The sequence below is a fragment of the Pezoporus wallicus genome, unplaced genomic scaffold (assembly GCF_028554395.1).
Source record: "Pezoporus wallicus isolate ANWC-B61680 ecotype Strahan unplaced genomic scaffold, APGP_CSIRO_Pwel_v1 contig_4788, whole genome shotgun sequence".
NCBI classification, from domain to species: domain Eukaryota; kingdom Metazoa; phylum Chordata; class Aves; order Psittaciformes; family Psittacidae; genus Pezoporus; species Pezoporus wallicus.
In genome coordinates, this window is record NW_026638769.1 from 3,431,326 (window position 1) to 3,458,335 (window position 27,010).

At 41.8% G+C, this 27,010-nt stretch overlaps 2 protein-coding genes across 3 annotated transcripts; one reads left to right on the top strand and one right to left on the bottom strand.

Annotated features, from left to right (window-relative positions):
* The first annotated feature begins 3,675 nt into the window (after positions 1-3,675).
* Positions 3,676-13,342, top strand: LOC130600852 (uncharacterized). The gene is made up of 7 exons (XM_057412502.1): positions 3,676-3,724; positions 4,715-4,877; positions 6,112-6,201; positions 8,105-8,175; positions 8,905-9,068; positions 11,075-11,185; positions 13,138-13,342. Exons 2-7 carry the CDS (start codon positions 4,753-4,755, stop codon positions 13,231-13,233), a joined length of 657 nt encoding a protein of 218 aa, XP_057268485.1. The 5' UTR covers positions 3,676-3,724; positions 4,715-4,752; the 3' UTR covers positions 13,234-13,342.
* A 518-nt stretch (positions 13,343-13,860) lies between these two features.
* IRAK1BP1 (interleukin 1 receptor associated kinase 1 binding protein 1) lies at positions 13,861-26,059 on the bottom strand. 2 transcript variants are annotated; one of them, XM_057412500.1, is made up of 4 exons: positions 25,698-26,059; positions 19,245-19,310; positions 15,031-15,161; positions 13,861-14,174 (listed from the first exon to the last, which is right to left on the bottom strand). In XM_057412500.1, exons 1-4 carry the CDS (start codon positions 25,977-25,979, stop codon positions 13,904-13,906), a joined length of 750 nt encoding a protein of 249 aa, XP_057268483.1. In that variant the 5' UTR covers positions 25,980-26,059; the 3' UTR covers positions 13,861-13,903. The 2 variants fall into 2 exon arrangements, with proteins under 2 accessions (XP_057268483.1, XP_057268484.1); XM_057412501.1 differs by lacking the exon at positions 19,245-19,310.
* Positions 26,060-27,010: the final 951 nt, after the last annotated feature.

Genomic DNA, 27,010 nt, shown 5'->3' on the forward strand with positions numbered 1-27,010 from the left:
GCAAACGAAATCAGAAGCATGGCCACATAATGTGTTTTCTACAACTGCTGTTCTCTTGAAATCACTATTGTAATTTTTGCCAACCCCTCATCATCTTTGTACAACCTTAAAACTGACAAACTGAGACAGTCCCCAAAGCAAGAAGGTCTCTGAGGAGACCCTGAGGTGGCAAGGGAAAGGAAGAACAAGTGCCAACACAAGCAACGAAGAAGGGAAAGCAGCAGTGCCAAATCCTGATGCATATTTTCCTTAGCTTCCTGCCTAGCCAAGACACAGGAATTCAAAGCACTTTATGCACTAGAAAAATGGATTATCCTTGTTTGACCGCCTGCCCCAGGGTGCTGCATCTAAGCTTCCTGAAACTATGTTTGCTTTTTTTCAAAAATGTTTCGTAGGCCTCAGGCTCAAAACCACTGCCTGAGACAACTGCCTGTGTCAAACTGGTGCAGCCAACAGTGTGCTCTTCTTAAAAGCTAACACCTCTGCCCTGTCCGACATGGTGTATGAGATGGTACACGATTTTCCCCATCTATGAAATCATAGAGTGGTTTGGGTTCAAAGAGACCTTCAAAGGTTATCTAGTGCAACCTCCTTGCAATGAGCAGGGGCATCTTCAACTCCAGGTTGCTCAGAGCCCCATCTAACGTGGCTTTGAATGTTTCCAGGAATGGGACATCTACCACCTCTCTGGGCAACCTGTGCCAGTGTTTCACTAGCCTCATCATAGCAAATCATAGAATCATAGAACAGTTAGGGTTGGAAAGGACCTTAAGATCATCAAGTTCCACCCCCCCTGCCAGGGGCAGGGACACCTCACACTAAACCATGCCACCCAAGGCTCTGTCCAACCTGGCCTTGAACACCACCAGGGATGGAGCATTCACAACTTCCTTGGGGAACCCATTCCAGCACCTCACCACCCTAACAGTAAAGAACTTATTCCTTATATCCAGTCTAAACTTCCCGTGTTTAAGTTTTAACCCATTACCCCTTGTCCTATCACTACAGTCCCTAATGAAGAGTCCCTCCCCAGCACCCCTATAGGCCCCCTTCAGATACTGGAAGGCTGCTACGAGGTCTCCATGCAGCAATGTCTTCCTTATATCTAGTCTGACTCTATCTATCCTCTTTTAGTTTAAAACTGCTATGCCTTGTCCTGTCACTACAGGCCCTGTTAATGAAGATGAAACATAATGACTTGTTAGGTGTCTACTGGGCCATTATTGGTAGCACTATTTGTACTATACGTTGTTGATTTTGCCCGCAAAAGACAGCAGGGACCATTTCAGTCTGTACCATCATATGGTGTAGTTTCTGCATTATTCAGACTATTTTTGAGACTGGTTTTGCTTTTAGCATATGCCTAAAGGAAAAAGTACTTTCTGAAGTTTTTCATTTGAAAAGCATGTATCGATGTGTTACTGAAGATACAACGAAGAGTAAGCGACAGCTTGATGACATTTTCCTTTTTTTTTCTCCATAGTACTGCCCTTTACAGAGATATGCGAGAAGAGATGACTAGAACATTTCTTCTCCCTTGGTGAGACTCAGCATTTGCTACTGCTGAATTTCCTGTGTGGTTTGTAATGTTCCTGTTGTGCTAAACCTGTCTGGGTCATTTGCAGTTTGAGCCTGTCCTCTCCTGTTTGCTCTGATTTCAGTGTCATCAACAAATTTGAATTCAACACCGTTGAATTTACACCAAAGAGATCCCTGACTCATTAACAGGTTCTGACCCCCATGCAGCAGCTTCCTGGTCACAGGCCCAGAGGGAGGCTCTGCTTGATGGCTGACATGTGCAGTACTGAAACCATGCAGGAGACTTGTTCCAGCTATGCCTTTACGCGTCTGTGACAAAAACAGGCTCATGGCCCGCAGCCAAGTGCTCTCTGAAGTATCATCAGGGTTGTTAGAGGTGCGCTGTGAGGCTGGGTTAAAAGTTTCTGTTAAAACAGGATGCCTTTTGCATGAACTTTTCACTATAGAACTTCCTTCTGACCTCTGCTCAGAGCTGGATGAAGGAGCTTGTCCACAGAAAAAAATTGCTTAAGGGAGTTACAAATATAATTTGCAGGGCTGACCTCCATGACTGGACCCATAAAGATGAACAGAGGACTGGAGGGCCTCTCCTGTGATGACAGGCTGAGAGATTTGGGCTTATTCAGCCAAAGAGAAGGTTCTAGGGATGACTTAGAGCAGCTTCCAGTGCCTAAAGGGGCCTACAAGAAATCTGGAGAGGGACTTTTACAAGGGCATGTAGTGACAGGATAAGGGGGAATGGCTTCAAACTGAAGCAGGGTAGGTGTAGGCTAGATAGAAGAAGAAATTCTTCACTATGGGGGTGCTGAGGCACTTGCACAGGTTGCCCACAGAAGCTGTGGCTGCCCCATCCCTGGCAGTGCTCAAGGCTAGGCTGGATGGGGCTTTGAGCAACCAGGTCTAGTGGAAGGTGTCTCTGCCCCTGGCAAAGGGTTGGAACTGGATGAGGTTTTAAAGTCCCTTCCACCCAAAACCGGGCTGTGATTGTGACTCTGTGATTAAAATAAATAAAAAATAAATTAAAAAAAAAACTGCAAAAAGAAATAAGAAAAAGTATTTCTTTATACCTCCTCAGAAAGGGTAAGGATGTCAACTGCCCCCAGGCTTTTGTTTTATTGCATTTTGAGCATGAGAAATCCTGATACACTTTACATGCGAGGGGAAGGTGGCCAACAGTCTGGGAGAAAGGGGATAACCGCCGGACTGAAATCCTGGCCCGGGCTCAGGCCCACCTTTCACCACCCGGGCACCACTTCAGGCACCGAGACGTTAGCGCCGAGGAGGCCGCGAAGCCGAGAGCAGCCCCGTCCCGCCACTCCCCTCAGCCGCACAAGATGTCCGCCGGCCGTTACCTGCCGCCCCCGCCCAGCCCCAGCCGAGCGGAACGGGGCCTGCACCTGCCACTCGGAGCCGCGGGGCAGAGGGACGCGGCGGCCGCCGACGGGTGAGGGCCTGCCGGGGTGGCTGCCGGGCGAGGGGCTGCAGGGGAGGGAGGGAGGGAGGGAGGAAAGGAGAGTGGGTAACGGGGTGGCACCGGCACCTGCCGCCGTGCAGCTGCCTGCCGGCTACCTCAGCCGGTAGGTGGGCCGGGTCGGGAGGGCTGCGAGGCTGTCCTCTGCAGCGGCAGCTCTTCGGAGTGGGCAGCCCGCCCCGCCGCCTCACCTGCCCGCTAGTCGGGGGGCTCGTCGGCACCGGGGGTGTTGAGAGTGGGCCCTGCGCTCGATCCCTGCCTGTTTTGAATCCATCAGCATAGGCGGGGTGAAGGCTTAGCTTGTTTCTGAACGGGTTTACGGGTGTTTAGAATAGGCGCAAAAGTATTTTGGTTGCGTGGGGTTGCAGCCTTGCTCCAGGCTATCTCTGTCTGCATCCACATCCTTTCTGTCCAGTGGATCCAGCTGCTCAAAACCTGCTTTTAGGAAGAGGAGAAACACCTGCCGCCGCCGGGTCAGCACACTCGGGTTGGGCAAACGCTGTGGGCAAAGCGATAACCTTCTCCGGGGTGCCTGGCCGGCTCTCCAGCCCAGCAGGTACGGTCATTTTGGTGGTGCTGATGGACACTGTTCAATTGATAAGTGATTCTTCCTCCCTCCCCCTGATGTGCATGGGTAAACAAGTGCTCCGGATGTACAGTACTGGTATTGTCTCAAATTAGATGTGTTTTTCTTTGCTGTTGGTTCTAAAGGAGGTAATGCAGAAGTGAAAAATGTAGTTTGAGTAACTCTTCATCACGTGCACAGAGGTTTACATATTCTTGGGCCTCCTTTAGCATTATCCTGTGATCTTGACTACTTTTGCTAGGTGGTTGTCGTAAGTCTAACTTCCCACATACACATGTATATATTACAGCAACCCAGATTATTTTGTAGGTGACACAAAATAGCAGGAACTAGAAGCAACTCAGAAACAACTGAAACTATTTGCTTGTACTTGCAAGGTGAGTACTTGAGTAGAGAGTAGTAGCTGTAACTGCCACTACTGCAGACTAGTAAGACAGAACAGAGAGTGGATATAGCTGACTCTCTGAACATTGTGATAAGTCTGTGTGCTCTAAGAATGCTTGTATAAAGTCTCAAATATCAGCGAATCTTAGCTCTGGTTTGAAAAATCTTCATATATGTAAAAAGACAGCAAATGTGCTCCTCAGCTGCAGGTGAATATCTTAATTTGTCAAGAAGGTGGAAGAGTCATGAATATCTTAACGCATTGGTAAGGTGTGCAGGTGCCTGTGAAATGAATGGTAGCATCAAATCCTTTTCTAGTGCTGGGGCTGTGGCACATCTTGTTATCATCTTGGTATGATGCTGTACATGCCTTTAATCTGTTGCCCTTAGTTCTGTCGTATGTGCAATAATCACTTAATCTAAATAGATTTTTCTTGAGGTTATCAAGCTGATATGTCAGGCATGTTTAATAAACTTAAATAGATGATAAATTAGAGCAATGAATTTTGTTCTTCTAGAGCAGATTTCTATTACAAACTGGACAACCACGTAACTTTCCTGTTCTCTTTTTTTCTTCCCCCCCCCCCCCTTTCCAGATGAAACAGATGACTGTATAACTCTTAAGCAGTCTTTATTTTTGTTTGCTTTGTGAAGGTGTCTACTTGGCAAATCTGACTGCTATGTTTTCTGTCTCTCCTTTTGTTTCCCTCCCTCCCTTTCTCTCTTCAGAGTAGAGAGCAGGGAATTGTTTCTGAAGAAACTTCCTGTTAGAATGCCTTACATCAATGTGGCTGCAGCTCTGCAGATTTGTGCACTGCTGTCTGCACTGCCTGCACAATATTTCATATCCCAGTGGTATGGAACAGACTCTGCTCAGCGCATCCAAATAACAGAAAGGTTGGAAGTATCTCTTTCCCTGCTTTTTATAAAGATCTCTTTCTCATCCCCAATGACACTTTGTCTTGCAAAGCTGGAGTGTGGGTGAGATACATTGGCCATTCCTACACGAAAACAACATTCAAATCACACCTCAGGCATTTTTGTGGCTTAATGTGACTATTTATTTGTCCTTCAAAAAAAGATGTCCTTCAAAATTTGAATAATAATCATTGTTTTCTTTACATAAAAATCTGTGTACAGTCTGTGTTAGTACACAACTGTCCCTCAATCTCATTCTGCTTTTGGACATTTCAAAATATGTTACTATGGGTTATGTCCCTTCAAAAAGGGAGAAATGAAGTGTTTGATTAGTAAGACTGTAACTTTCCATTACCTTTTGACACTTACTGTCAAAATAGATTTTCTTGCATAGTATGACTAAGTGCAGGGCCTTAAGCAGCAAAAATTTCATAGTAAATTACTTAAGGCACTCATAATACCAGAGTTAAATAAGTTGTGCCATTTTGTATATGAATTAAGAAGTTATGTATTGACATGGTCATGAGTGTCTATCTCCAAATGTAAAGTGGAGCGTAATACATCAATCCAAGTATTTGCTAGTGGTAACCACTGGCAAATGTTGGTATCTTGAAGATGAACCATGCAAAGAGACTTAGTTTTAACAGTGCAGCCTGTGTAGTGCACTGGTTGTGCAGTTCATCTGTAGAACTTAAATATGTGAACTAATGAGAGCAAACAATGAAAAAAAGAACCAGGTCTGGCTTTGTGCGCAAAGGCACAGATTTAAATAACTCTTAAGTTTCATGATATGAGTCAATTGTGAACCCTTTAGATTTATGCAAAAAATTTTAGGATATTTTTAATAGTCTTTTGATTACATGCATCATGTTTGAAATGTCTCATGCTCAGTACTCTCAAGTAACAGTTGAAACTGAAGAATCTGATGCAATTTAGCAGTTTCTATGGTCTCAGTACAGAAAGCAAGTAACATTGTCATGAAAAATGGCCTTTTCCAAAACTTGTATACAGTTTACTGATACAAGTGATGATTGAAAGAATATTTATTTGCAGTCTGGATATTAATCTTGAAGACAACTTGTTCCTGGCCACTGACTTTTTTTCCTGTTTGCTACAGAAGTGAAGCCTTAAAAGTTTAAATAGTAAAAAATATATATAAAAATACTAGAGATTGTTTTTTAAACCAATGTGATAATCACTTTTACCACTAAAGGGTCATTGCCTCTTGGAGAAGCTTTGCAAAACCTTACTTGAGTCTGGATGCATGGGCAGATCGTTTAAAGCTGTGGCTGTCAAAGACAAGGTAGGATGATGTTACCTACTGTCTACACTTAAGAATCAATTTCAAACATGGCCTTTTCTTAACAGGAGGGGATTCTGTAGGGGTGAAACAAGTAGCAAAAAGAAAGTGTCTCTTATTTGCTTATTGAGACTGATTTAGAACACTCTACCAGTTTTAAGAAGATCTTGTGCCTATATTCTACACAAACATGCAATTTGAGCTCCATGTGAAACAAAACGTCAATCATGGCAGTAATTCTATATGTAGTCTCCTCTACTTTAAATTTATCTGACTGCGGAGTCAGGACAATTTAACCATATTAGTGATTACAAGCAGCTACATGTTTGTAGGATCAGATCCTACAACGTGGGATGGACATCCTGTGCTGCATGTGGTAGTTCAAAAAAAGTTGAAATTGAATTCGAAAACTAGGATGGGAAATCTGTGGGTTTAGGAAGAAGGGGGAAACTTAATTCTTGGGCATGTGACAGTTGGTCTAGAAAAACTAAAGTTATATCCATTTATGTATATGCAATTTTAATTTAAGAAGAACGTTGCTTGGACTTGTTTGGGGAGGTTAAAGGACTTGTTTGTGAGATTTAATTCTCCAAACGTTTTACCTTGTCTGGACCTTCAAAGATCCTTTATTACTGATGATGTACAATAATCATGAGTGTGAAGTCCTCTGAACTGGGGAAGATTCAGACTTAGTTTTGCCCCCAGGAAAACTTAGGGGAATGGTGTATGAATGAAAACAGAATCTGTTCTTTTCTTAGGTTCACCATAAATTGCTTTGAAACTTTGTGGAAAGCTCCAGGCACATCTAAAAAGAAAGTCTTTGAAGACTGAATGATCCCTTGCTTATTTGTATATAGTGTTTTTATATAGTTTGAGCTGCTTGTGTCTTCTGAATATCTTATGATGTAAAGAATTGGTTATCCTAAAAATGCGGAGACATTTGAGACCTTCCAAACCTACTATATTAGCTGCTGTTTTCAACAATGCAATCTGAAAGTCAGGATATTTGCCCATTCCTGTTTCCGTTAAATGGTATTTTTCAACCTTAAGACTTCCTACAGATTTGAGCTAAACCAAGACTTTTAAAAAACACCTTGTTTACACAGTTGTGCAACCTGCTCTGGCCTTCTTGCAGGTGGGGTGAAGGGAGTAAGACTGAAAGGTGAACACTGTAAAAGAGGAAGGAGACTAAGAGAGAGAGCCTGCAGTTCTTTGACACCAGCAGGGTTTCTGGCTGGTGTGGGTGAAGAATGTTAACCCAAATACATCTGTTTGTAGACTTCTCCTGCTGCATTGCCAGCAGAAGGAATATTTGAAAGCTCCCTGAGTCGATGTTTAGTTTGATCATTGTTTCTCTACCCTTTCTTTTTCACAATAGCATGAAAACCAGAAGACATTTCTGCTTTCTAAAGATGCCCCTCCCTTAGTCCCCATCCTTTACATTCAATGAAATTCAGCCTGGTGCAGAAGGAAAAGCTAAACTTACAGTAGCCTTAAGATGGGACTCATTGCCAGGCACCTTGTCCATACCAGTGGTAACCAGCCTGTAAATATATTACAGAAGATACTAAAGAATCTCTCTGTTAGATTTTAGAACAATATTTGTTCGCATGTGTAAAATAAATGGGTTTCCTCAGATATAAAAATTTCAATGCAACTGTAGAGTTACATGTCCAAAGAAATGAGATTCCCCTGTTAGAACAAATTCCTATGTCTTGTGTACTCTTTAAAGATTGTTTTAATGTAAAACTTATCTGGGCTTCAAATTGTGAAGAATTTTGTATGAAAAGCTTTGCAGTATCCCTTTATGAATGCTGAAGATTGTAATAACCAGAACATAAATGATCCTAAACCTCTGTTTCTAAAGAGCTTGACTGTTGGGTTACTTCCTAATTTTACATTTTAGGAATTGGTACTATGGAGCAAAGAAAACTCTAAGTGGTGATAATGAAGCAGAACCCCATTCTTATTTTGCAGGTATTGGAGTCTTTGCAATCCTTTTTTTGATTTTGCTTGGGATGGTGTTATAAGGTCTTCTGTAGTGGGTTTCAATACTTAATATATGTTTGCCTGTTCTCTAAGCAATATTGATAATGTTCAGTAAGCAAAACAGTAAAATCCAGAGCTTTTTCACCTTGTGTTGTGTAACAGCATCAATAAGCTATACTATATGTATCTATTTAATTGAATACATCTGATAGTATGAAATTGATGGTAATATTGATGTATGAAAGAGTGGTATAGCTTTCACTTGATTCAAATGAACTGACTTGAATCAATTTCATAAAAGGAAAAAGAAACAGTTGATCAGTCTGCTTCTGGGAAAAAAATTCCTTGCAGTCAGACTGAATAGAAGAATTCCATGAGCTAAACTGGGAAAAAATAACAGCAAAACCATTTATCATGTGTAAACACTGTAGAAGTAATTGTCAATACATTCAGGTGTTTATGCTTTCCAAAATTCTGTTAAGACCCACCATGTAAAAGCAAAGGCATACAAATAGGAAAGTGCCTTCCTTGGTGGATGCTGTTTTGTCAAATATCATAGTAATATTCTGGGGGAAAACCGAAGTACCCGTTCCCTTGTTTACTTCACATATTAATCTAATTGTCAGTTCTCAACTGGTAAAAGTCAGGAGAATTTCAATGTTTAATATACTTGATCAAACACTTATCCTTGATAAGTCTCTTTCTATGTTAAACTAGAATCAACTCACATTCACAGTCCAAAGCCTGAATATATTCAGTTCAGTGTGGGACAGGTAATAGTTCACAAGAAATTTGGCTATTCTGGAGTCATTATTGGATGGGATGTGAAAGCTAACACTCCAGGAGAACGGCTGCAACAGAAATATCCTCCAGTGAAACAGGTTTGAATGTGTTAAACTCTTGCTTTATTAATATGTACACAGAGTAACTATGGCTCAAAAACCCCCTCAGAAACACTATTACAGACAGACTTCCTTTTAACTCCTGAGAAATACGTAAGAGCCCCATATCACCCGTGCAGCTGAGCGGTACCTCTTCTGCTTCTGTGTTGCTGTCACAGTGGAGCTCTGTTTTAGCATCACTGATTAGTTAAGCTTCGCTGGTCAGGATTGTACTGGTGTCCTGGGTTCAGCATGTCTCAAATGAAAATAACTCACTTTTAATGCACAGTGTTGTATTTAAAGCAGTGGTGCCAACCTATAATCACAGAACCATAGAATGGCTTGGGTTAGAAGGGACCTTGAAGATCATCCAGTTCCAACCCCCCTGCCATGGGCAGGGACACCTTGCACGAGACCAGGTTGCTCAAAGCCCCATCCAACCTGGCCTTGAACACTGCAAGGGATAGAGCAGCAGCAGCTTCTCTGGGCAACTTGTTCCAGTGCCTCACCACCCTCACAGTGAAAAAAATTTTTTCTGATAATGTTTGAATGGATTTCTTGTGGTGTGTTACTAAAGTTGAGAGGTTGTTAAATCATCTTGTAACTGATCATCCATAATTGGTAACATCTTCATTGCACCTAAGAAACACAGGTAATCTGTTGTGTTTGATCAGTTTCAGTTAGAAAGCTGTTGGGGATCTGGGTATTGGAATGGAAATCTATTTTTAAATGTTTTTGCTGGAATTCTTGAAGCTTTTGAAATTCTCTAGCCGAAGTCCTTGTATTTGAAAATCAGATGCTAAATCTTTGTTGACAGTGCTGGTCTGATAATAGAGTGCTGCATACTCTGTGGGTTGGCTGCTGCCACGCTGCTCAAGTGGCAGGAAGGCACTAATCATTAAGTCAAAGAGGACTGAAAATGAGAAACTGCCTGTAGCAGAGAATTCACATTCAGCTGGGAGCAGACGTTCAGTCCTGTTCTGTGCATTGTGTTGCTTCCCCACTGTAATTTTATCCACCTGCCACTCATCTTGGCCTTCTAAAACACCTGCATCCTTGCTTTCTTTTCTCCTCTCCTTTTCTCCCCTTAGTATTGTTGCCGCCAACTGAATACCCTTGAATTTCCCCAAGGGCATTCCGATTCTTTTTATGTGCGTTACATAGTTCTGTTCTCCCAGTGACCTGGTGTTCATCTTTCTTGTTTTAATTTCAATAGTGATGACATGTGGTTTAAGCCTGTGCCTTTTGTTTGTTTTTTAACTTGCCTTTGCCTATCATGTTACATGCATCAGCTCTGCAAAATGCCTTCTGACCTTTGCAAGACAACTGCTAAGCCTGATCCTTGCAAGTCCCCTCCAAACGTTAGCCAGGATGTCAGCCCAGCTTCTCCTTGCCTTTCTCTGACTTTCAGTTCTTTACTAAATTGCTGAGCAGAGGCCACGTGGATCAATACTAACTGCTTCATGAACTCATTACCTGTCTGCATGCATCTATTGTTTAGACTGTGGGTTACTTTGGGCAGGAATGTTTATGGGTAGTAGTGAGCATCGTGGGACCCTGGCCCATGTCTTGTTTTCAAAGGCACTGTAAAAATAGCAGTAAGCTACCCTTTTTCTTTCTTGGCTGCAAGATTTTGCTATATCCATAGAAGCTTCCTGAGCTCTGTCCAGGATTGGGTCCAAGACTGTTATGGGGCCCATATACAAAAGCAGGAGGATATTCTAAGTCAGGTTTCTTGCCAGACCTATGGGAGAATAGGTGAATAAAAATCTTGGCTCTTAAAAAATGTTTCAGATGTGGCATGAGCTTCATGTATTACAGGTTTGATGGCTTTATATTTAATCTTCCAAATTGATGTTGGCAAGATCGTAAAAATGAACTTGATGTATGTATATATTGAGTGGGTTTAGGTTCTGTAAGCCTAGGAAGAGTTAACTGATTATATAAATGTAATCTTTAGTCGGCATCTCCCCTTGAAGCTATTTACTTTCCTTCTATTTTTACAGGATCTAAAAGGTACTCCTCACTATCGAATTCTAATTAACAAAGCAAATGGATTTGGCAAATCTACAGCTTACATTCCTGAGGAAGAGATAACAATTATTATGGGATTGGAGGTGCTATTTATTTTTTATTCAGTTGCAACTTTTACGTTATCCTGTGTGTTTAAAAGCTGGCTGACCTTTGGCTTAATAGATACTATCAATTCTGTAAAGTTAGTGAAAACTAATAGAGAGAGCAGATAAATAAATTACTGCTGTACTTTCAAGTATGTAATGAATGACCAAACCCAGGTACTGCCTCCTTCAGAGTATCCCACTGCTTAGTTTTGTAAGTGTTGTAGCAGCTTGCCTTCTGTTACGTAGAGGCTGTTGCAGACATGGACTTCTGTTTTAGGGTTTCACTCACCTGACAAAGATGAATGAATCATTTAATACTTTCTACTGGATCTAGCAAAGTATATTGTTTTCTCAATTCCACTCTGTAAAATATGCATTTCCAAGAGCTCCTGCTCAGCTGCTGCCCAGGCTGGATCATGTCTCCTTTCTTGGCTGCAAAACTCTCTGGGAGCCAGAAATTTGTTTTGTGTATCACAGTCTCGATAGCTTTTGGTTTCTAGCTTATGCAAGCGCACCTGATTCTTATGCTAGTCAGAGACTTTGATTCAGAAAACCAACTTCAGGCACTCATGCCAAATATGAACAGCTTTTGCAAGGGAAGCATTGCTCCTGCGGATGCCTTCTTTTAAATTGTGATGGTGGTAGTATCTGTATTTGAAATAACAGCAAGCGCTGAACTGTTCCTCTAAGAGGAAATGCTTGGTCTAGTTAAACAGAGGAGATTCAAATAGGCATCTTCTGCCTTTCAGGAGAACCCCCCAAAGGAAGTGTATGAGTTAGACTGGCCTAAAGTCCTGAAACTGTGCCACTGCACATAAAGGACAACCCCCCACCCCCAATCAGTGGGGTGAACAGTGTGACACCATCACCTCTTTTATGTGGGAGTTCAAGTCTTTATTGCTGTTTTAGCCCCTGATTGTAATATAAAATGTGCTAACATGCCTGAATTTAGGAGCAGGCACTATGGTGTCCCAGGATAAGCGCTATCAGTATTTAAAATTGGGTTCTGACAGCTCTGTGTCTGCACTGTTCCTTATGTCAGTCAGCTGGCTACCTTCGGTTACCTCTATAGTCCATGGGCAGAAACAGATATCTCATCTTAAACATTCAGTAAATTAGCCTTTAAGATGTCAGATTGCTTCATTCACCTGCATGACAGGCTAGTTCTCCCCACAGATTATTAGGAGAACTCATAGTAACAAGCTCAGAAAGTCAGGTATTTGAAAGTTAGCTTGTTGAGATTAATTACAACTGGTGAGTCACGCCTATGCCTCAAGTTCAAAAGGTCTGTAGATTGCCCTCACTCAGCCTTTCCTGCAGCTTAATAGGCAATTTCCTGAAGAGCTGAGAATGATGAGACAATGCTTAGACTTGTCTTAACCCTTTCCCAATTGGCAGCTCTAACCTGCTCACTTCAAGTTTCCTGCATCATGACAAGGCAGGAAACTCGGACTGCCCTGTGTGCATTTGCGTCTCCAGCTTAGACATTGTGGTACCTAAGGCCATTGCCTTGGTGTGTCTTCACCATTTCTCCAACTGCTTCTTTACTGTTCCCACTGCCTAATTGGACTGGATGACTGATCCACTGTTAAAAATAACAAATAGCTCTACCAACAACATGTGAGTGGCAACTACTTCAGTAAGAAACAGTGCCGATTTTAAAACAGCAATGCTGGTGTAAATCTAGCACATAGCATCCCATGAGATGTGCTCAGCATTTGTAGAGTACTTTAACAAGTTTATGTTCTGATGACATAAATTAGGTTTATACAGATCCATGATGAGATACATGCAAAATCTCACTGAAAGAATCTCCATGTACATTGTGTATTTAAAAACTCATCAGGAGTTTTCAAAAAGTTACCTGTAGTAATTGTAATGATTCTTTTAGGTATGTTTGTGTTTATTGCTAATTTTGGTGCTTATTCAACTTGACATTATTTTTGCAGGTGCACCACCCTGATATGAAAGCCTATTTCAGTGGATATGATGGAACAAAATACATCATGCAGCCCTGGTTGAAAAAGATCTATCCTCACGACTGAAGGGTTTGTACATGTAATGTACAACCACACAATGTATTTCCTTTTTAAATGGGAGCAAATAAAACTCCTGTATATTTTTTTCTATGATGAAATAAAACATTCCTAGGTATGTTTTATGTTGAACAATCCATTTCATTGGAAGTGAACACACTGTGTGTTCAATTTACCACAACTCGGGATGGGGATTAGTTTCCTTCTAGATCTGTGAGGAAAGGTCTTTATATAGCCTGGGTTCAGCTGGAAAGTACCAAAGGTTTTTGCACATGAAGTATCTGGCCCTTTTACAAGGGCAGAGGAAGAAACTAAATAGTTAAGAACTGTACTTTCAGAGTTAATTGTAACCTTAGAGCTAAATAAATGCCAACAGGAACTGAAATACTTCTGGGGAGAGCTGTAGTAATTAAATCCTGCAATACTTCAGCTATTCTCTCTATCAAAGCCTGCATTATGCTGCTTTCAAATGAGACATGCAAAGGAAGAGTTCATCTGCTTTTTTGCACATGGACAGATATGTTAGGAAACCTTCTACCTGGGCTCACTAAACAAGCCTCATTCTTAATATCCTCTTCTAACCATACTTGCTATCATAAGAATAAAGTTAAAAAAAAAACCAACCCAACACACTCAAAAAAGCGTGAAAAATTTATTAATATGTAGGGTTTGAAGATTTCTAGAGCAACTTGTTTCTCCTGTTTTCTTTTCCCTTTATCTCAAACACAGCGAACACTCTACAAGAAGCATAAGCTGTAGCATTCTGGATTCTTTCCTGCAGAGTCAGTAAATCTGGGGAGTTGGGAAGGTGACTCTCAGTGTGGCCTCCCCATTCTCTTGTTTCTTCTTCTCTTATTAATAAAGGTTTTCCCAGTGACTGGCCAAAGAGCCGGCAGACTTCCTGGGCCTTCCGTCGGGTGTTTTCAACAGCAGCAACGCAGACTTGACGGCTGAGAGAAAGAAGCAGCAGCGCAATAATAACAGGGCCAACTGAATTCCAAGTATTCCTGCCAAACATTTATTGCATTTTACTTTTTAAAGCCTCAGCTTTTGTAACTGCATAGATGTAAGCACATCACCTGCCATCAGCTTCTGCGCAGTAGCTTAGGAGTATCCCAGATGCTCCTAAACCACACTGGCCTGAGCTCCTGCCTAGGTACCTCTGAGATACACTCCGACACCTGCAGAACCGTGAGCAGCAGCCAGCTGAGCTTGCTTCTTGCACCAGATATAATTCTTTTGTTTAAAGAGGCAAAACCCAAACCAAGACTAAAATTCCCTCTGCCCCTGCAATATCAATAGAAGCAGCACTTTGAATAGTTAAAATCTAAAATATCAAGATTCTCAGCTTCAAAGTAGCATGTTTCGATGCTGAGCAAGCACCACACATGGTTCTTTTCAGATCATGTCAGCAGCTAAGAGTAACTGGAATTAGCAAGGGTACTTTGAATTACCAGCATCTGGTAACACACTTGTACCTTCACAAATAAACACAAATCTACACATGCTGACGTAGTGACAAAAGTCAAATTCTGTTGACCCAGTATTCACAGTAGCTTATCCTTCCATTTATTACATTCTCCTTTTGCACATAGGCACTGTCAAAAGAACAAGCTGTATCTTCTAGGGTAACCATTAATTTCCAAGTTATGTTTGAAACAAATACTGAAATATTTGAACATAAATTTTAATAAGTATGAAGAAAACAATTCACTCCCACTACAAACAGGATAAATTATGTATTCTATGTATTCCTATTAACTATTATACAAGGCTGTACAATCTGTGGCATGAGTGAGAACTTACCGAAGGGTGTCCACAGCTTCTGGTGTATGGTAGAAATGGGGTGGGCTGATGGTAACAGAGGTTCCTAACTTTTCAATGAGTAGATTGCAAACATTCTGCATTTTTCCAAAGTCACTGAATATGATACAGACCTGGGAGTGAACACAGACGGCACGCAAAGTTTTTCATTTTCTCCCTATGAATTAACACTTGGATATAAATCAGTATAAAGCCAGATATGTAAAAACCGAGTAAACATATTAGTCCTGTATATAACACCAAATTTATTTACTTAGAACACTTTTATATAGCCCTAGAGACTGTAATTAGGTTTTCAACAGAAAGTAGTTCATAAAATGGTTTAAAATTGAGGATTAAGAAGTGCTCTTTTGTGAGGAAGTGAGGCATTCTTGGTATGTAGACAATCTGAAGAATGAATGTGCTCTTTGGGACACATGACCAGGTGCATCCCAGTTCTTCCCTTTTTTAGGTTACTAGATGTTAATTATGCAGAAGTTCAAGCAAAATGATGTGGAAATCATGGTGCAGGAAGGAAAATTACATTTTAATTCCAAGCATTAGGTTCAAGAAACCGAAACTATGAGAATAAACTACAGGTAGCCCCGTCCAGCTTGCAAGTGAGCTCAAAACCCTGCATTGGTTTAAGACTCACTTCAGTGCCTACAGAGAACTGGGCACTTCAGACTTGGATTAAAACCAGTTTAAACATCTAGCTATCTGTGGCTTTGGCAATAAGAAACATTAAATACAGATGCATCAGGAATTCAGGTGCTTTCCTGAGTGCTGCAAAGCAAGCATCACTGTCAGCCCTAGAGAGATTAAGAGCCCTACCACTTTTCTTGTGGGGAAGTGCCAATCCAGGCACTGACTTTCCAGGCAGAAGCCACCCTTTCCCTGTAGCAGAGCACAGTCACCAGGAGCGAAGCAATGATGCTGAGCTGCTACAGCATTCCAGAACCAGAAATCCTGGCTCCCAAATCTTGGTTTTGGGAGAACTAAATCCCTTGTGTTCACTTCCCAGTACAATGCTCTTACCACCAAGTCGGACTCACCCTCTCTTTTATTCCTGACTCATTCCTTTCTTTTTGTACACCTTCAACAGGAGAGGAATTAAAAAAGCTGTGGTAAAGAAAATTCTGCTGCTGACCCGTGACATACAGTCAGCCCCGTGACGGCTGCAGTGCCTGCAGACGTCTATCCCAGTGAAGTTATACAGTACAGAAATCTAAGTTATGGTACTTCAGTTGCACTGCAGTAACTTCCTGTGTATACCACAGACTTACCTTGTGGAAAATGTGATAAAATTCAAGGCAGTGGAATCGCTTGGTGAGAGAGGAGGGGGTTACTTCATATATAGGGTAAGGTAAAAAATGGATATTGACAATTATCACAAAGTAACTACTGCACATGTCTTACTGCCCTCGGTAGCCTAGTGGTGCAGCACATGTAAGCTCATCCTGGCTTGAATCGTGGCACTGGCTCCATAGCTCTCCACATAACTGAGGCAAAGCTGAACTTAGAGCCTTAAAAATTGACCAAGATGAAGTGCCAGTGCAATTCCATCTTCTACTTGGACAAAAGCTCATGCCTGTCCTCCACAACTGCACCAAGTCTGCATCTTCACCTCTGCTCTGCAGCCTCTATCTGTAACTCAGGGGCTGGATCGCTTTCTGCAAGGCGCTGTATCAATCTGAACAAAGGTTGAAGATGAGACCAAGTCTAGATTTCTCTCTTCAGTGGGAGTTCTTGCCATATATAAAAAGCATGCATCCTCTTGTGCTGTTTTGCCAGAAAACTGTCATGTTGTATTTTGTGAAAAGTTGGAAGTCTCACTGTGAGGACCTGTCACAGTGTTTTCCAGATTGCTATCAGTGTTTATGAGATTAGTTCTCTCAAGGGGATGAAACAAAAGAATGCTCAAACAAAAGAACCACAAGTCTTAATCAAGAGATAAGCTACTCAGACTGGGGCAGTTTGGGCACTCAGGAACTTTATTGTTAAAAAAGCATTTAACCAGGTGCCCTCAGGGGAAGAAAATAACTGAGCAGTAACAGTGAATTTTGTTGGGTTTTCCCCATTAAAAAAAATCAGCTGAAAATAAATTCCACTTACATTTGCAGGGGGTACTTAATCATTACAATGCAAAGCAGCATTTCCATTTCTTCTATTATGATTAAGGTTAAAAAGTGTGAAAAAGCAATACAAGGGTATGCAAAACCATTATGGACATTGCAAGGTTTGGATAAGGCTGTGAAGGACAAGAAGCTACAGGTTATAGGGAGGTGAGTAGATCAATAAATGTAAAAACCCAACATAGCATTCATTCCATGACAGCACCATGCAATAAATTAACTATTACGATTTAGACACTATAGAGCTTTCCTTTGTTATACCATGTATTAAAATTTATCTCCTTACAGTTGAAAGTGTGTCTTGTATTCTTGATTATACCTTGAAAGAGCTATCTGGGCGTTGCTTTAGTTTTTTAAAGACTTACAGCAGATAACTGGTGAAAAGTTTGTAGAAGGAAATAATGCACGACTTCCATTTGTGTAAAACACAAATATAATGGCAAACTCTTTAGTAAAGAAGCGAGCAGAAGTTAGTTTTAAATTCATTTATATTGCTGAAGTATGCAAATACACTGGGCAGTGGAGCTTCATTGGTTTATGAAGCTGCACTAATGAAACAAGTACACAGATAAAGGGAGAAGCAAGGAGAAACTAATCTCTGCATAAAGAGCGACCATATTGATAGTTACATGCACAGGGCAGCCCAAATATCAATAGTGTGGCTAGATTTTTCAAGTTCTGACACTCAGGATCTAGGCAACCACACAGCTCTTGAACAGCAATTACTCCTGGTTTGAGCTGCCTACAAATGAACACTAAATCCAAACTTTCCACCTACAATCTTTGTTGTATAAAAACGAATAGCAGAAGGGAGACGATTGGTGAAGTTACCACTGAAGACTGAAGTAAGCCTTAGCTTGTCATAATTCAATATAGTTTTATTAAATTGTTAAACACGGTGATTTAAGCTCTCATGATAGTAGGTGTCTACATTATGAAGTTAAAGTCACTGAGAACACAACACTGATGAGACCTTAAGACTCATTCTAAAACTCCCAAATTTGTTCTCCAAATTCTCAATTATTTCTGTATTTATTGGTGTTATTTAGATGAGAATATACCTGAAAGCAAGAAGACTAAAGAGGCTGAACTCTGGTTTAGGGGATTGTAAATAACAGCTCTATAGAACTAAGCTATCATTGTATCGCTGGCTTCCAGGATTTCTTCATAGGAATCTGTAAATTTGCTGGGTGAACATTAAAGTTTCATGGTCTAAAAAGATCTACTGGCTGAATATATATCATTTGCCTCAATGAATATCTCCAGCACAGCATTTATTTATTACTACAGAACAAACATGCAAAATTATACTCTCTTGAGCCACTTCTGAAGTAAACAGGATTATTCCCATAACATTCAGCTTCACACAGCACTTTTTACCTGCAGGATTCCAAGTCAATTACCCAGGAAACAATTAGCTTTGCTTTACTTGCAGCAAGCTAATGGCAGAGTCGTGTCAGATAGACCAAAGTCCAGGTGCTGTTCAAGAGTGGATTAAGCAGATCTAGATTATGGCTGCCATGCCACTGTTGTCCCCCATCCACTCTTGTCCTCTGCCTTGCATTGCTTACAGTTCAGGGAGCTAAAATAATGGAAAAAATAAAAACTAATCTGGAAAAAGAAGAGTTATTAGCTGGAGATGCTTTCTGAACTGACCTATCACCTGATTACCTAAGTACAACTCCTTGCAAGAAGTAGAGGGCAGGAAGGGCAGTGGGTGGAGGAGAGTGCAGAATCGTGGGTTTGCTTACACTGCCACAGAACAACAGCTGTAGAGCTCCAGAACCAAATATTCCTTTCTGTAGCATTGTCTAACACTTAAAAAGCACACATTCATCTGAGAAGAAAGGATTTTTTTTCTCTATTATAGTGGCAGAAAACAAGTTCTACACAAGACAGAAGACACCATCTGAAATCTGCTTTAAACTGCCATCCTCAATAGCTTCTTTTGACTGTGCTGCCTTTAAAGAACACCTACTCCTCAGTATGAGGAAAGGCAGGCTTTGCAGTCTGTCCTCCTTGATCCTTGAAATATTTCTTATTCTCCTTTTGTTAATATTTTTGGTTAGGTTGAATACGTACCTCTGCTTCCATTTGGTAAGTATTTTCTACTCTATTAAAATCCTCTGTTACAGTCATATTTTCTTCCTAAAACAAAGTACAAGAACAGGATCTTAAAAGACTGAAATAAAGCACCTGTTGGAATTGTATGTACATTGTGCCTTGTAAAGGTTGAACTGTTTTAGCTTATTACTTATGGCTTTGCAACAGAAATATGGAATTTTCCATGCAAAACTCTTCAGTTAAAAACTAGCTGCATGCTAAAGACTTCCTGATGTTATTTAAATTATACAGTAGCTCTATAACACCATTTTATCACTTTTCACTTGAAGAGAACAACTAGGTCTTCAAAGTGACTGCTAGCTAGAAGTGGTGTGTATCAAAGTGTGACTGTGAATTCACCTGGTTCAAAAATCTAGAAGCTTCAATTGCTTTCAGAAAGTTCGGGTGTGAAAAGTGCATTTCAGGCCCCTATTTTAAGATATTTTAACAGCAGTGTCTTGTAACAAGGTGATGAGAACAATGACTGAGCACTGGTTATTCTGGCAGAATGATAACCTTTAAAAACTGTTCCACCAGTGACACTTTTGCATTCACAGCAGCTACATTATTCAACATAATGGCTGCACAGAGCACTAGCAAATCCTCTGTGACTTATAAATAAGATACTGAACTAAGGTACAGAATAATTTTGGTTGTGGCTGAGTATGTGACAAGCTTGCTAGTGGTCTAACAATCACATTTCTCTCACACACTTGCTTTTTCAGTAAACAGTTTGGAGGAACACTTTATTGTGAAATTACTATAACACAACAAAAAGCAAAGTTTGAAATTTAATTGTAAATATCACTTCGAATTTAATAGCCAGGAGTCATAGGGAAGCAGCTACTAAGCCTTTCAATTACTGAAAAAGTTTTACTTACTAAATTTGTTTGCACAGGAGAACAATATTTGCTTTCAGTTTTGACTGACATTTCAAAAGATGCTTTGTGTCTGAATATTTTCTACGGAGGCCCAAATCTTCAAGTTTCTCCTGTAGCATGCATGCGTAAGTTTATATAATGACATTAATCATGAGAAGCATTTTCCTTTTAAAATATCATATGGAAATTTGATCCATAATTACCATTGCACAGCAGCCTACAAGAAACAAATTTTGAAATGTCAATTTTTTGATTGACTGGTAGTACTCAAATCCAAGAACAACAGTCCTATTCTTGGATAATCTCTTCCAGTAAGGGCAAGGACCAGAGCCAGTTAGTCACTAAAAACTGTATTTCCCCTTTTATGTGGCTGGCTGTTGTTTGCTAAAGAGTGAACAAGTGAGTCCAGAACCAACAACTCATTTAACTTTCAAAATGGAGCAAATGTTACTATTTATGACAGAATCCAATTACAACTGACAAGAAAGATATTTTTCTAGAGCCCTTACATATCTTACATAAATAACCACAGAGAGAAGCTTTCTTCTACAACTCTCATTTCACAGAAATAACTATGCTGTAATAAAACGTAAAAAAAGAAAAAAATGCATTTGCATTCCCTTGTCCCCACTCCTTAATCATCTTTTCGAAAAAGTCCTCTTTCGGGGTGAACAGGTTCGAGCTTCCAGTTTGGTTTTGCCCTCCACGAGGTTCTTGTGTATTTAAGGACAGTGCCATCCTGTGGCTCCAGGCGCTATTGCAAGATCAACTGAAAGATCATTTTGTGCCGTCTATTATAAAATTTCCCTCGCAGCTAATTTTTATCCCACCAGATTTGACAGTAGCTGTGAAATACCTGTTTCTGAAGATAAATAGGCGAAATAATCACTTAAGTCATAACAAGGTTGCCTCCTGTGATACATCCTCTGTTAGATACTTTGTTCCTGTGTTGGACTAAGATATGGAAAAGACAGGTAGGTGATGGCTGAATTTTAAGTTGGAATCAAAACTTCGACTACATCAAAAGCAAAAGGCTTTTTTTATTTTCCCCTACTGCTTATGTCTCTTGCTCATATTTTGGCAGAGGGCCTATCCATTTGGTTTCAAAAGCCACAGGAAAAACAAGTTTTCACTCACTGAGGGAAAGCTACACTTTTGATGTGTCATGTGTGCAGGACTTCTGCTATAACTTTCTCAATTTTCTAAATCTGTGGGTCAAAATCGCAATAGGAAAATTAAATGAATATAACATTATTGTTACGTGAGAACTCAATTACCCCAAAAGCCACTGAACAATTCTTAACAGAATAGCATTTGTATTCCGGTTATACAGCCTATTCTCCAAGTCAGCAGTGACATAAACCATCACTGCTGCAGATACTCTAAAAAACAAAAATGAAAAAGACAGTCATTATCCCACTGAGCCTCTAACATCTAGTCTAGACCTGTGTTCCACCTTGTATTTTCCTTTTCAACAGAACAAAATCATATATAGCCCTTCCTCCTACCTATCTGCTACATATTTACCTATTTCTGAACAATATTTTCTCCACAGGACCATCGTGTCCATCCTCACAACACCACTGCTCTTTACAGGAATGATTGCTCCTTTATCCAGGAAGAGAACAGGGAAAAACCTAAATAGGTAAGTTCGCAAAAGCATGCTGCAAGGAAACAGCTGTATAACAATACAGTATGAGAAAGCCCATCTGCAGATTAAGTTATGCGTTCTGCTCCTGTTACTGAGTTAAACAAAACTGTGAGACCTTGTCATTAAACACAAGACCAGCCTTAGTAAGGGAAAGTGTTTATAGTTTGGAAATATACGCTAAGGCACCCTTGTGGTAAGATGCTGCTGGGTGTAGCTATAAACAAAAAAAAACTGCAGACACCTGGAAATACCTCTTACAATTTACTTGTACATTTGCACTGATCTATCTAATATGACTTTACATTATGAAAAATAAACATATTTAAACAACCTAAAGTACTTGTGTTCTTAGTAATAAAGAAATGGTTATTGAGAGTCTCGATGCATGTTTGTATCTCAAAACATCATAGTGTCCCTGGGTAGGTAAGGATGATAAGCAGCTCTAGTCGGCATGTACCCCAGTTAGGCACTGGGTACCCATGCTCCAGCCTCCCATCTGCTCACTCACTCAGCTCTGTCTGGCATTAGTCGGACAGAATGACAGCCTAAAAATCTATGGTGAAGAAGTTTCTGCTGCTTAATGTCCATTCAAGAAATAACTGAAGTATGTGGAAACAGTTATTTTAAGATGGGTAAAAAGCAGATTTGTACTCAGCAAACGCAAAGATACTTTGGGGGTATTTCTTAAAATACATGGTAGTCTAAAAAAGGTGATGTCTTACAAAGGTTTATACCTTTCTTATTCAAGGATATATTGAAATGGGAAGATTTTGTAACTGAGTGAGCAAAACTAAAAACTCTCTTTTTAACTGATTGACTGGATGTGCATCCATAGCTGTGACTCCTAAATAACGATTTCAAAATATGGAGGATATTGCACATATATCCAAGGATATATCCTAGTACAGACAAACTCTAAGCCAGAGCCCACTGGATATAGTTTGTGAGCCGGTTTGTTTTGTTAAATAACACTCTGACTGGTACAACAAATACTACCACTGTTATTTTTAAACAAGATGGCCAATGCCAATTATTAGATATAGCGATTAAAGAACACAAGTGTTATCTCTACTCCCCAAATAAAACGCTAGGTGGTAAATATAAAATCAGTTTGCTTCCAGAGAAAGGGAAAAAAATGCTGCTTTTGAGCAGCTGGGCTGAGTAAGAGAGATTGGATTCCCCATTGATTTTACTTTCCCTGCAGCCTTCAAAGCAGATTCTATGCTCTGTAGTGCTGCATATACTTACAGCACTCTATAAATAAATGCCACTATGTGCATCTATTTCTGATTAAAATCCTGTGTAAATATATATGGAAATTAGGTGCTGCCCCTAGGCATCTTGACAAACTGCTAATGCAAGCTCCTGCTGCTGCAGAGGTTGTGCACTTCTGATCTGGTTCCTCACAGGCTTACTATGATAGCAATAACAAGGGTTAAGGAAATTGTTTTATGGATTAATTAAAATAAATATATAGAATAGCCATCTGATTTATAAAGAGGCCTTACATAAGCTTGCAACAACTAGAACAGTATGGAGATTGTGAAGAGAGATTAATTTTACAGTGGTCTAGAATGGTATTAGCTACAAGTGATGTTAGTAAATGTGGTTAAGAACAAATTGCCAGTAGTGAGAGTTGTTAGCAGAAAAGCTGCAAGGCAAATAAAAGCTCCAGCAGTTGAGTGATTTAAAATTGGATGGAACAAAGCACTAAAAATTATACTGCAGGGAACTACTCTGAAAAAAAACCCCAACTTCGTGTTGTTTTTCTTGGAGTTCCCTAGAGCTAACACTTTGCTAACACTGAGAAACCTACAACTTAAGCAGCATTTCACAGTCCCCAAAGTAAGCAGAAAGAACATTTTCATTCTCCAAAACCTGGTATCTCTGAAACAACAAAAAGATTACTGTGAAAATATTATAACTATAATAAGACACTGAATGCTCTCACAGTGTAAAAACAGTTACCTCTCCACCTATGTTACACCACCACTCCTCACTTGCTCGCATTACGTTTCTGAATCTGACTGCATGTACCCAAGTCTAACCATTGTCCTTATAGGCCCCCTTTAAGAACTGAAAGGCTGCCCTAAGATCTCCCCAGAGCCCTTTCTTCTCCAGGCCGAACAACCACAACTCTCTCAGCCTTCCCTCACAGGAGGTGCTCCATCCCACCAGACTTTAAACTCCTATTAATTAACTTCATAGAAACTGAAGGCATTCAACCTGTAACCCCATACAAAAATGCACCATTTCTGACTGAAAAAGTCATTCTGATGGTAACAGAACTGTGCTTCTTGTGACAGACACGTACCCAGCCATGCTTTCCAGGAAAACGTATGGAGCAGGATCAGGTCTCTAGCCCACAGCAGCCTCCATCTCTCCTTACCTTCTAGTCCCACAGCTCCAATATGACCTTTTTGTAAATCATGGGTCTTTTTTATTGCCTTCTTTATTCCTGAACAAATGCTTTATTTAGAAACACAAAGGTGATCACTGATAGCATCACTGTCAGTTTAATAAGAAAACAGTAAATCCTATTTTGTTGGGGCACTGCACTTCAAATGCATACAGAGTTGGAAACATGAGCATTTTCACTGTAACTCATCGCTGTTTAGGCCAACGAACTTACTCTCTTACATCGCATTTACTAATCCTGTACTGCACTGTAACACCACACAGTACCATGATGCCCTTCTGCAATCCTTTGTTTTTTACATTAAATAGTTTGGTGTTGATGGCAAACTGTCATCTCCTTTTTCCTCAGCTCATTTGTGAATACACTAAAAGGGCACAAACTTCCTGAGGAGATTCACTAGTAAGTAACTTGCAAAAGCAACCACTTATTCCATCAAAGATCAGCTTTGTTCTGTTTTTAAAAAGAGTCCTAGGTGTGGGACACTCTTCAAAAGCATTTTATAAAATCAAAAAACATCAGCAACATAATTGCTAGGACAAATATCACCCTTATGAGCATTTATAAAGGTTTAGAGCTTTACGGACAAAAAGCTTTAAAGGCAAGACTATGCTTTTCTCATTGTCACAAATCACTTCCTGAGGCCAAAAATCTTATTATGGTAAATGAAGCTTTTGAGTCTACAAAGGGGTTGTGTCACTTTGGCTGCCTTGACCACGTCTCGTGTTTTTTCATACCTCTCTACTAAAGCTCTGCAGCATTTGTTGGTAAGCTACGGCCATCACATAGCTATACTGACACTTAACACACGTGTACGGGTTACGTTGCTGTGTACCACTTTAACAGTTTCATCCGTATGCACATAAGGACTGCATTCATTGAATGGTTTGGGTTGGAAAGGGCCTTAAACATCATCTATTTCAAAACCCCTGCCGCGTGCAGGGACACCTTCCACTAGACCAGGCTGTTCAAAGCGCCATCGAAGCAGGCTAGTTTTCCCAAGCCAAGCCAAGCCAACGGCCTGTTGGGACAGCCCGATTGCGACATTCCATCTTTTCTGCTGGGGCTGGCAAAGTTACAAGCTCCCAAGCACAGGCAGGCTTTCACAGCAGTCCCCCAGCGCACTCCTGAGACAGCGGGCCGAAAGCTTCAAACCCCGTTACTCCCGTTACTTCTGCGCCTCCCGCCGGTCAGGCCGATGCAAGCACCGCTCCCGGGGCCCCTCAGCCGGCGCCTTTCCACTCAGGGCTGCTCCTGCTCCCGTCTCCGTCACGAAGACACCTTTACCCCACAGGCTGCCGAGAACGGCAGGGGCGGCTCCGAGTGGACCCCCCAGCAGATGAGAGCTAACCCGCCCGCTCCTCCACTCGTCTCTCCCAGGGAAACCGCCCGCCCTCCAGAGCCCGCCGGCCGTTTCACAGAGGGTCCCCGCTCCGCCGCCGGCGCCTGCAGGAGGCGGAAGCCTGGGGGGGGGCGTCTCTCACCGGGACACCGCGCTGGCGGGCGGTCTGGGCGATGTACTCCAGCCGGCGGGTCACGCTGCTCCGCGCCGCCCCGGCTGCCTCCTTCCGGCTGCTCAGACGCGCCGACACCCGCGCCCGGTCCGGGCCGGCGCTGAGCTCCGCGCTGCCGCTCACGTGCACCTCCCGGCCGGACGGAGCCGGGGGTCCGCCGCGTCCCGCCTGGGCCGGAGTTAGAGGAGTCGGAGCCTGGGCCGGGACGAGCTCGGCGAAGACGCGGGAGGGGGCCGGCGCGGACAGCGCCATGACGGCGGAACCCCCTCCCCTCACAGCAGCACCATGGCAACCAACGCCAGCGCGCCCGCTGTACCCTGGGAGCAGACCCACGTGACACCCTCACGCCTGCTCACTACCGCCACCACGCGGCGACGGCACGATGTCACCCGGCCATCGGCAGAGCGAGGCTCCCTCTCACCCGCCATGATGGGTACACAGGAGGAAGCGCCGGGCCGCTCGCTGTGGCGGTGCCCGAGGGAGGGCGGCGCTGGCCGGGCTGGAGCCGATAGGAAAGCTGTACCAGGGGACGTGTAGGTGCGCGTACTCCGAGGAAAAGCTGCCATGTTTCTGCCATTTTGGCCCTTTTACCATATTTTTTTTCCCAGCATACTAATGTCTGGAGCAACCTGAGTGTGAGAAGGACTTGTGGAGAAAGGGCTGTAGTCACCATCTGTGGAGGGAAGACTGGGGTGTGCTGCAGCACATACTTGGCTGGTAGCAGGACCTAGGCAGAGGTGACAAATCCATTCTAGTGTCAGTGCTGCTGGTTAGTTGTGGAGGGGTCTAGCAGCACACATGTTGGCTTTGCTAATGTCTGCTGTCCCGGTTCTGCTAATGCTGCCTTCCTCTGCCCTTAGGAAAGGCAGAGGAGTCCAGTTTGGCTCCTCAGAGAGCTACAGAATGATTGAGGTGGGAGGAGACCTCTTGGGAGGGGGTGCAGCCCCTGGCCCAAGCAGGGTCAGCCAGAGCAGGTTGTCCAGGGTCATATCCAGTTGGGTTTTGAATATTTCAAAGCACGGGCACTCCAGAGCCAATCTGGCCAATCCGTGCTAGTGTTTGACCATACATAATAAAATTGTATTTTAAAATAAATGTAAAAATAAAGGTAATAAAATAGGTAAAAATAAAGTGTTTTCTTGTGTTCACAAGGTGTTCCATGTGCTTTAATCTGTCCTGTCGGGCACCACTGAGAAGAGCCTGACTCCCATCGGGCATTTGCATACATTGTTAAGATCTCCCTTAGCCATCTCTTCTCCAGGCTATACAGTCCCAGCTCTTTC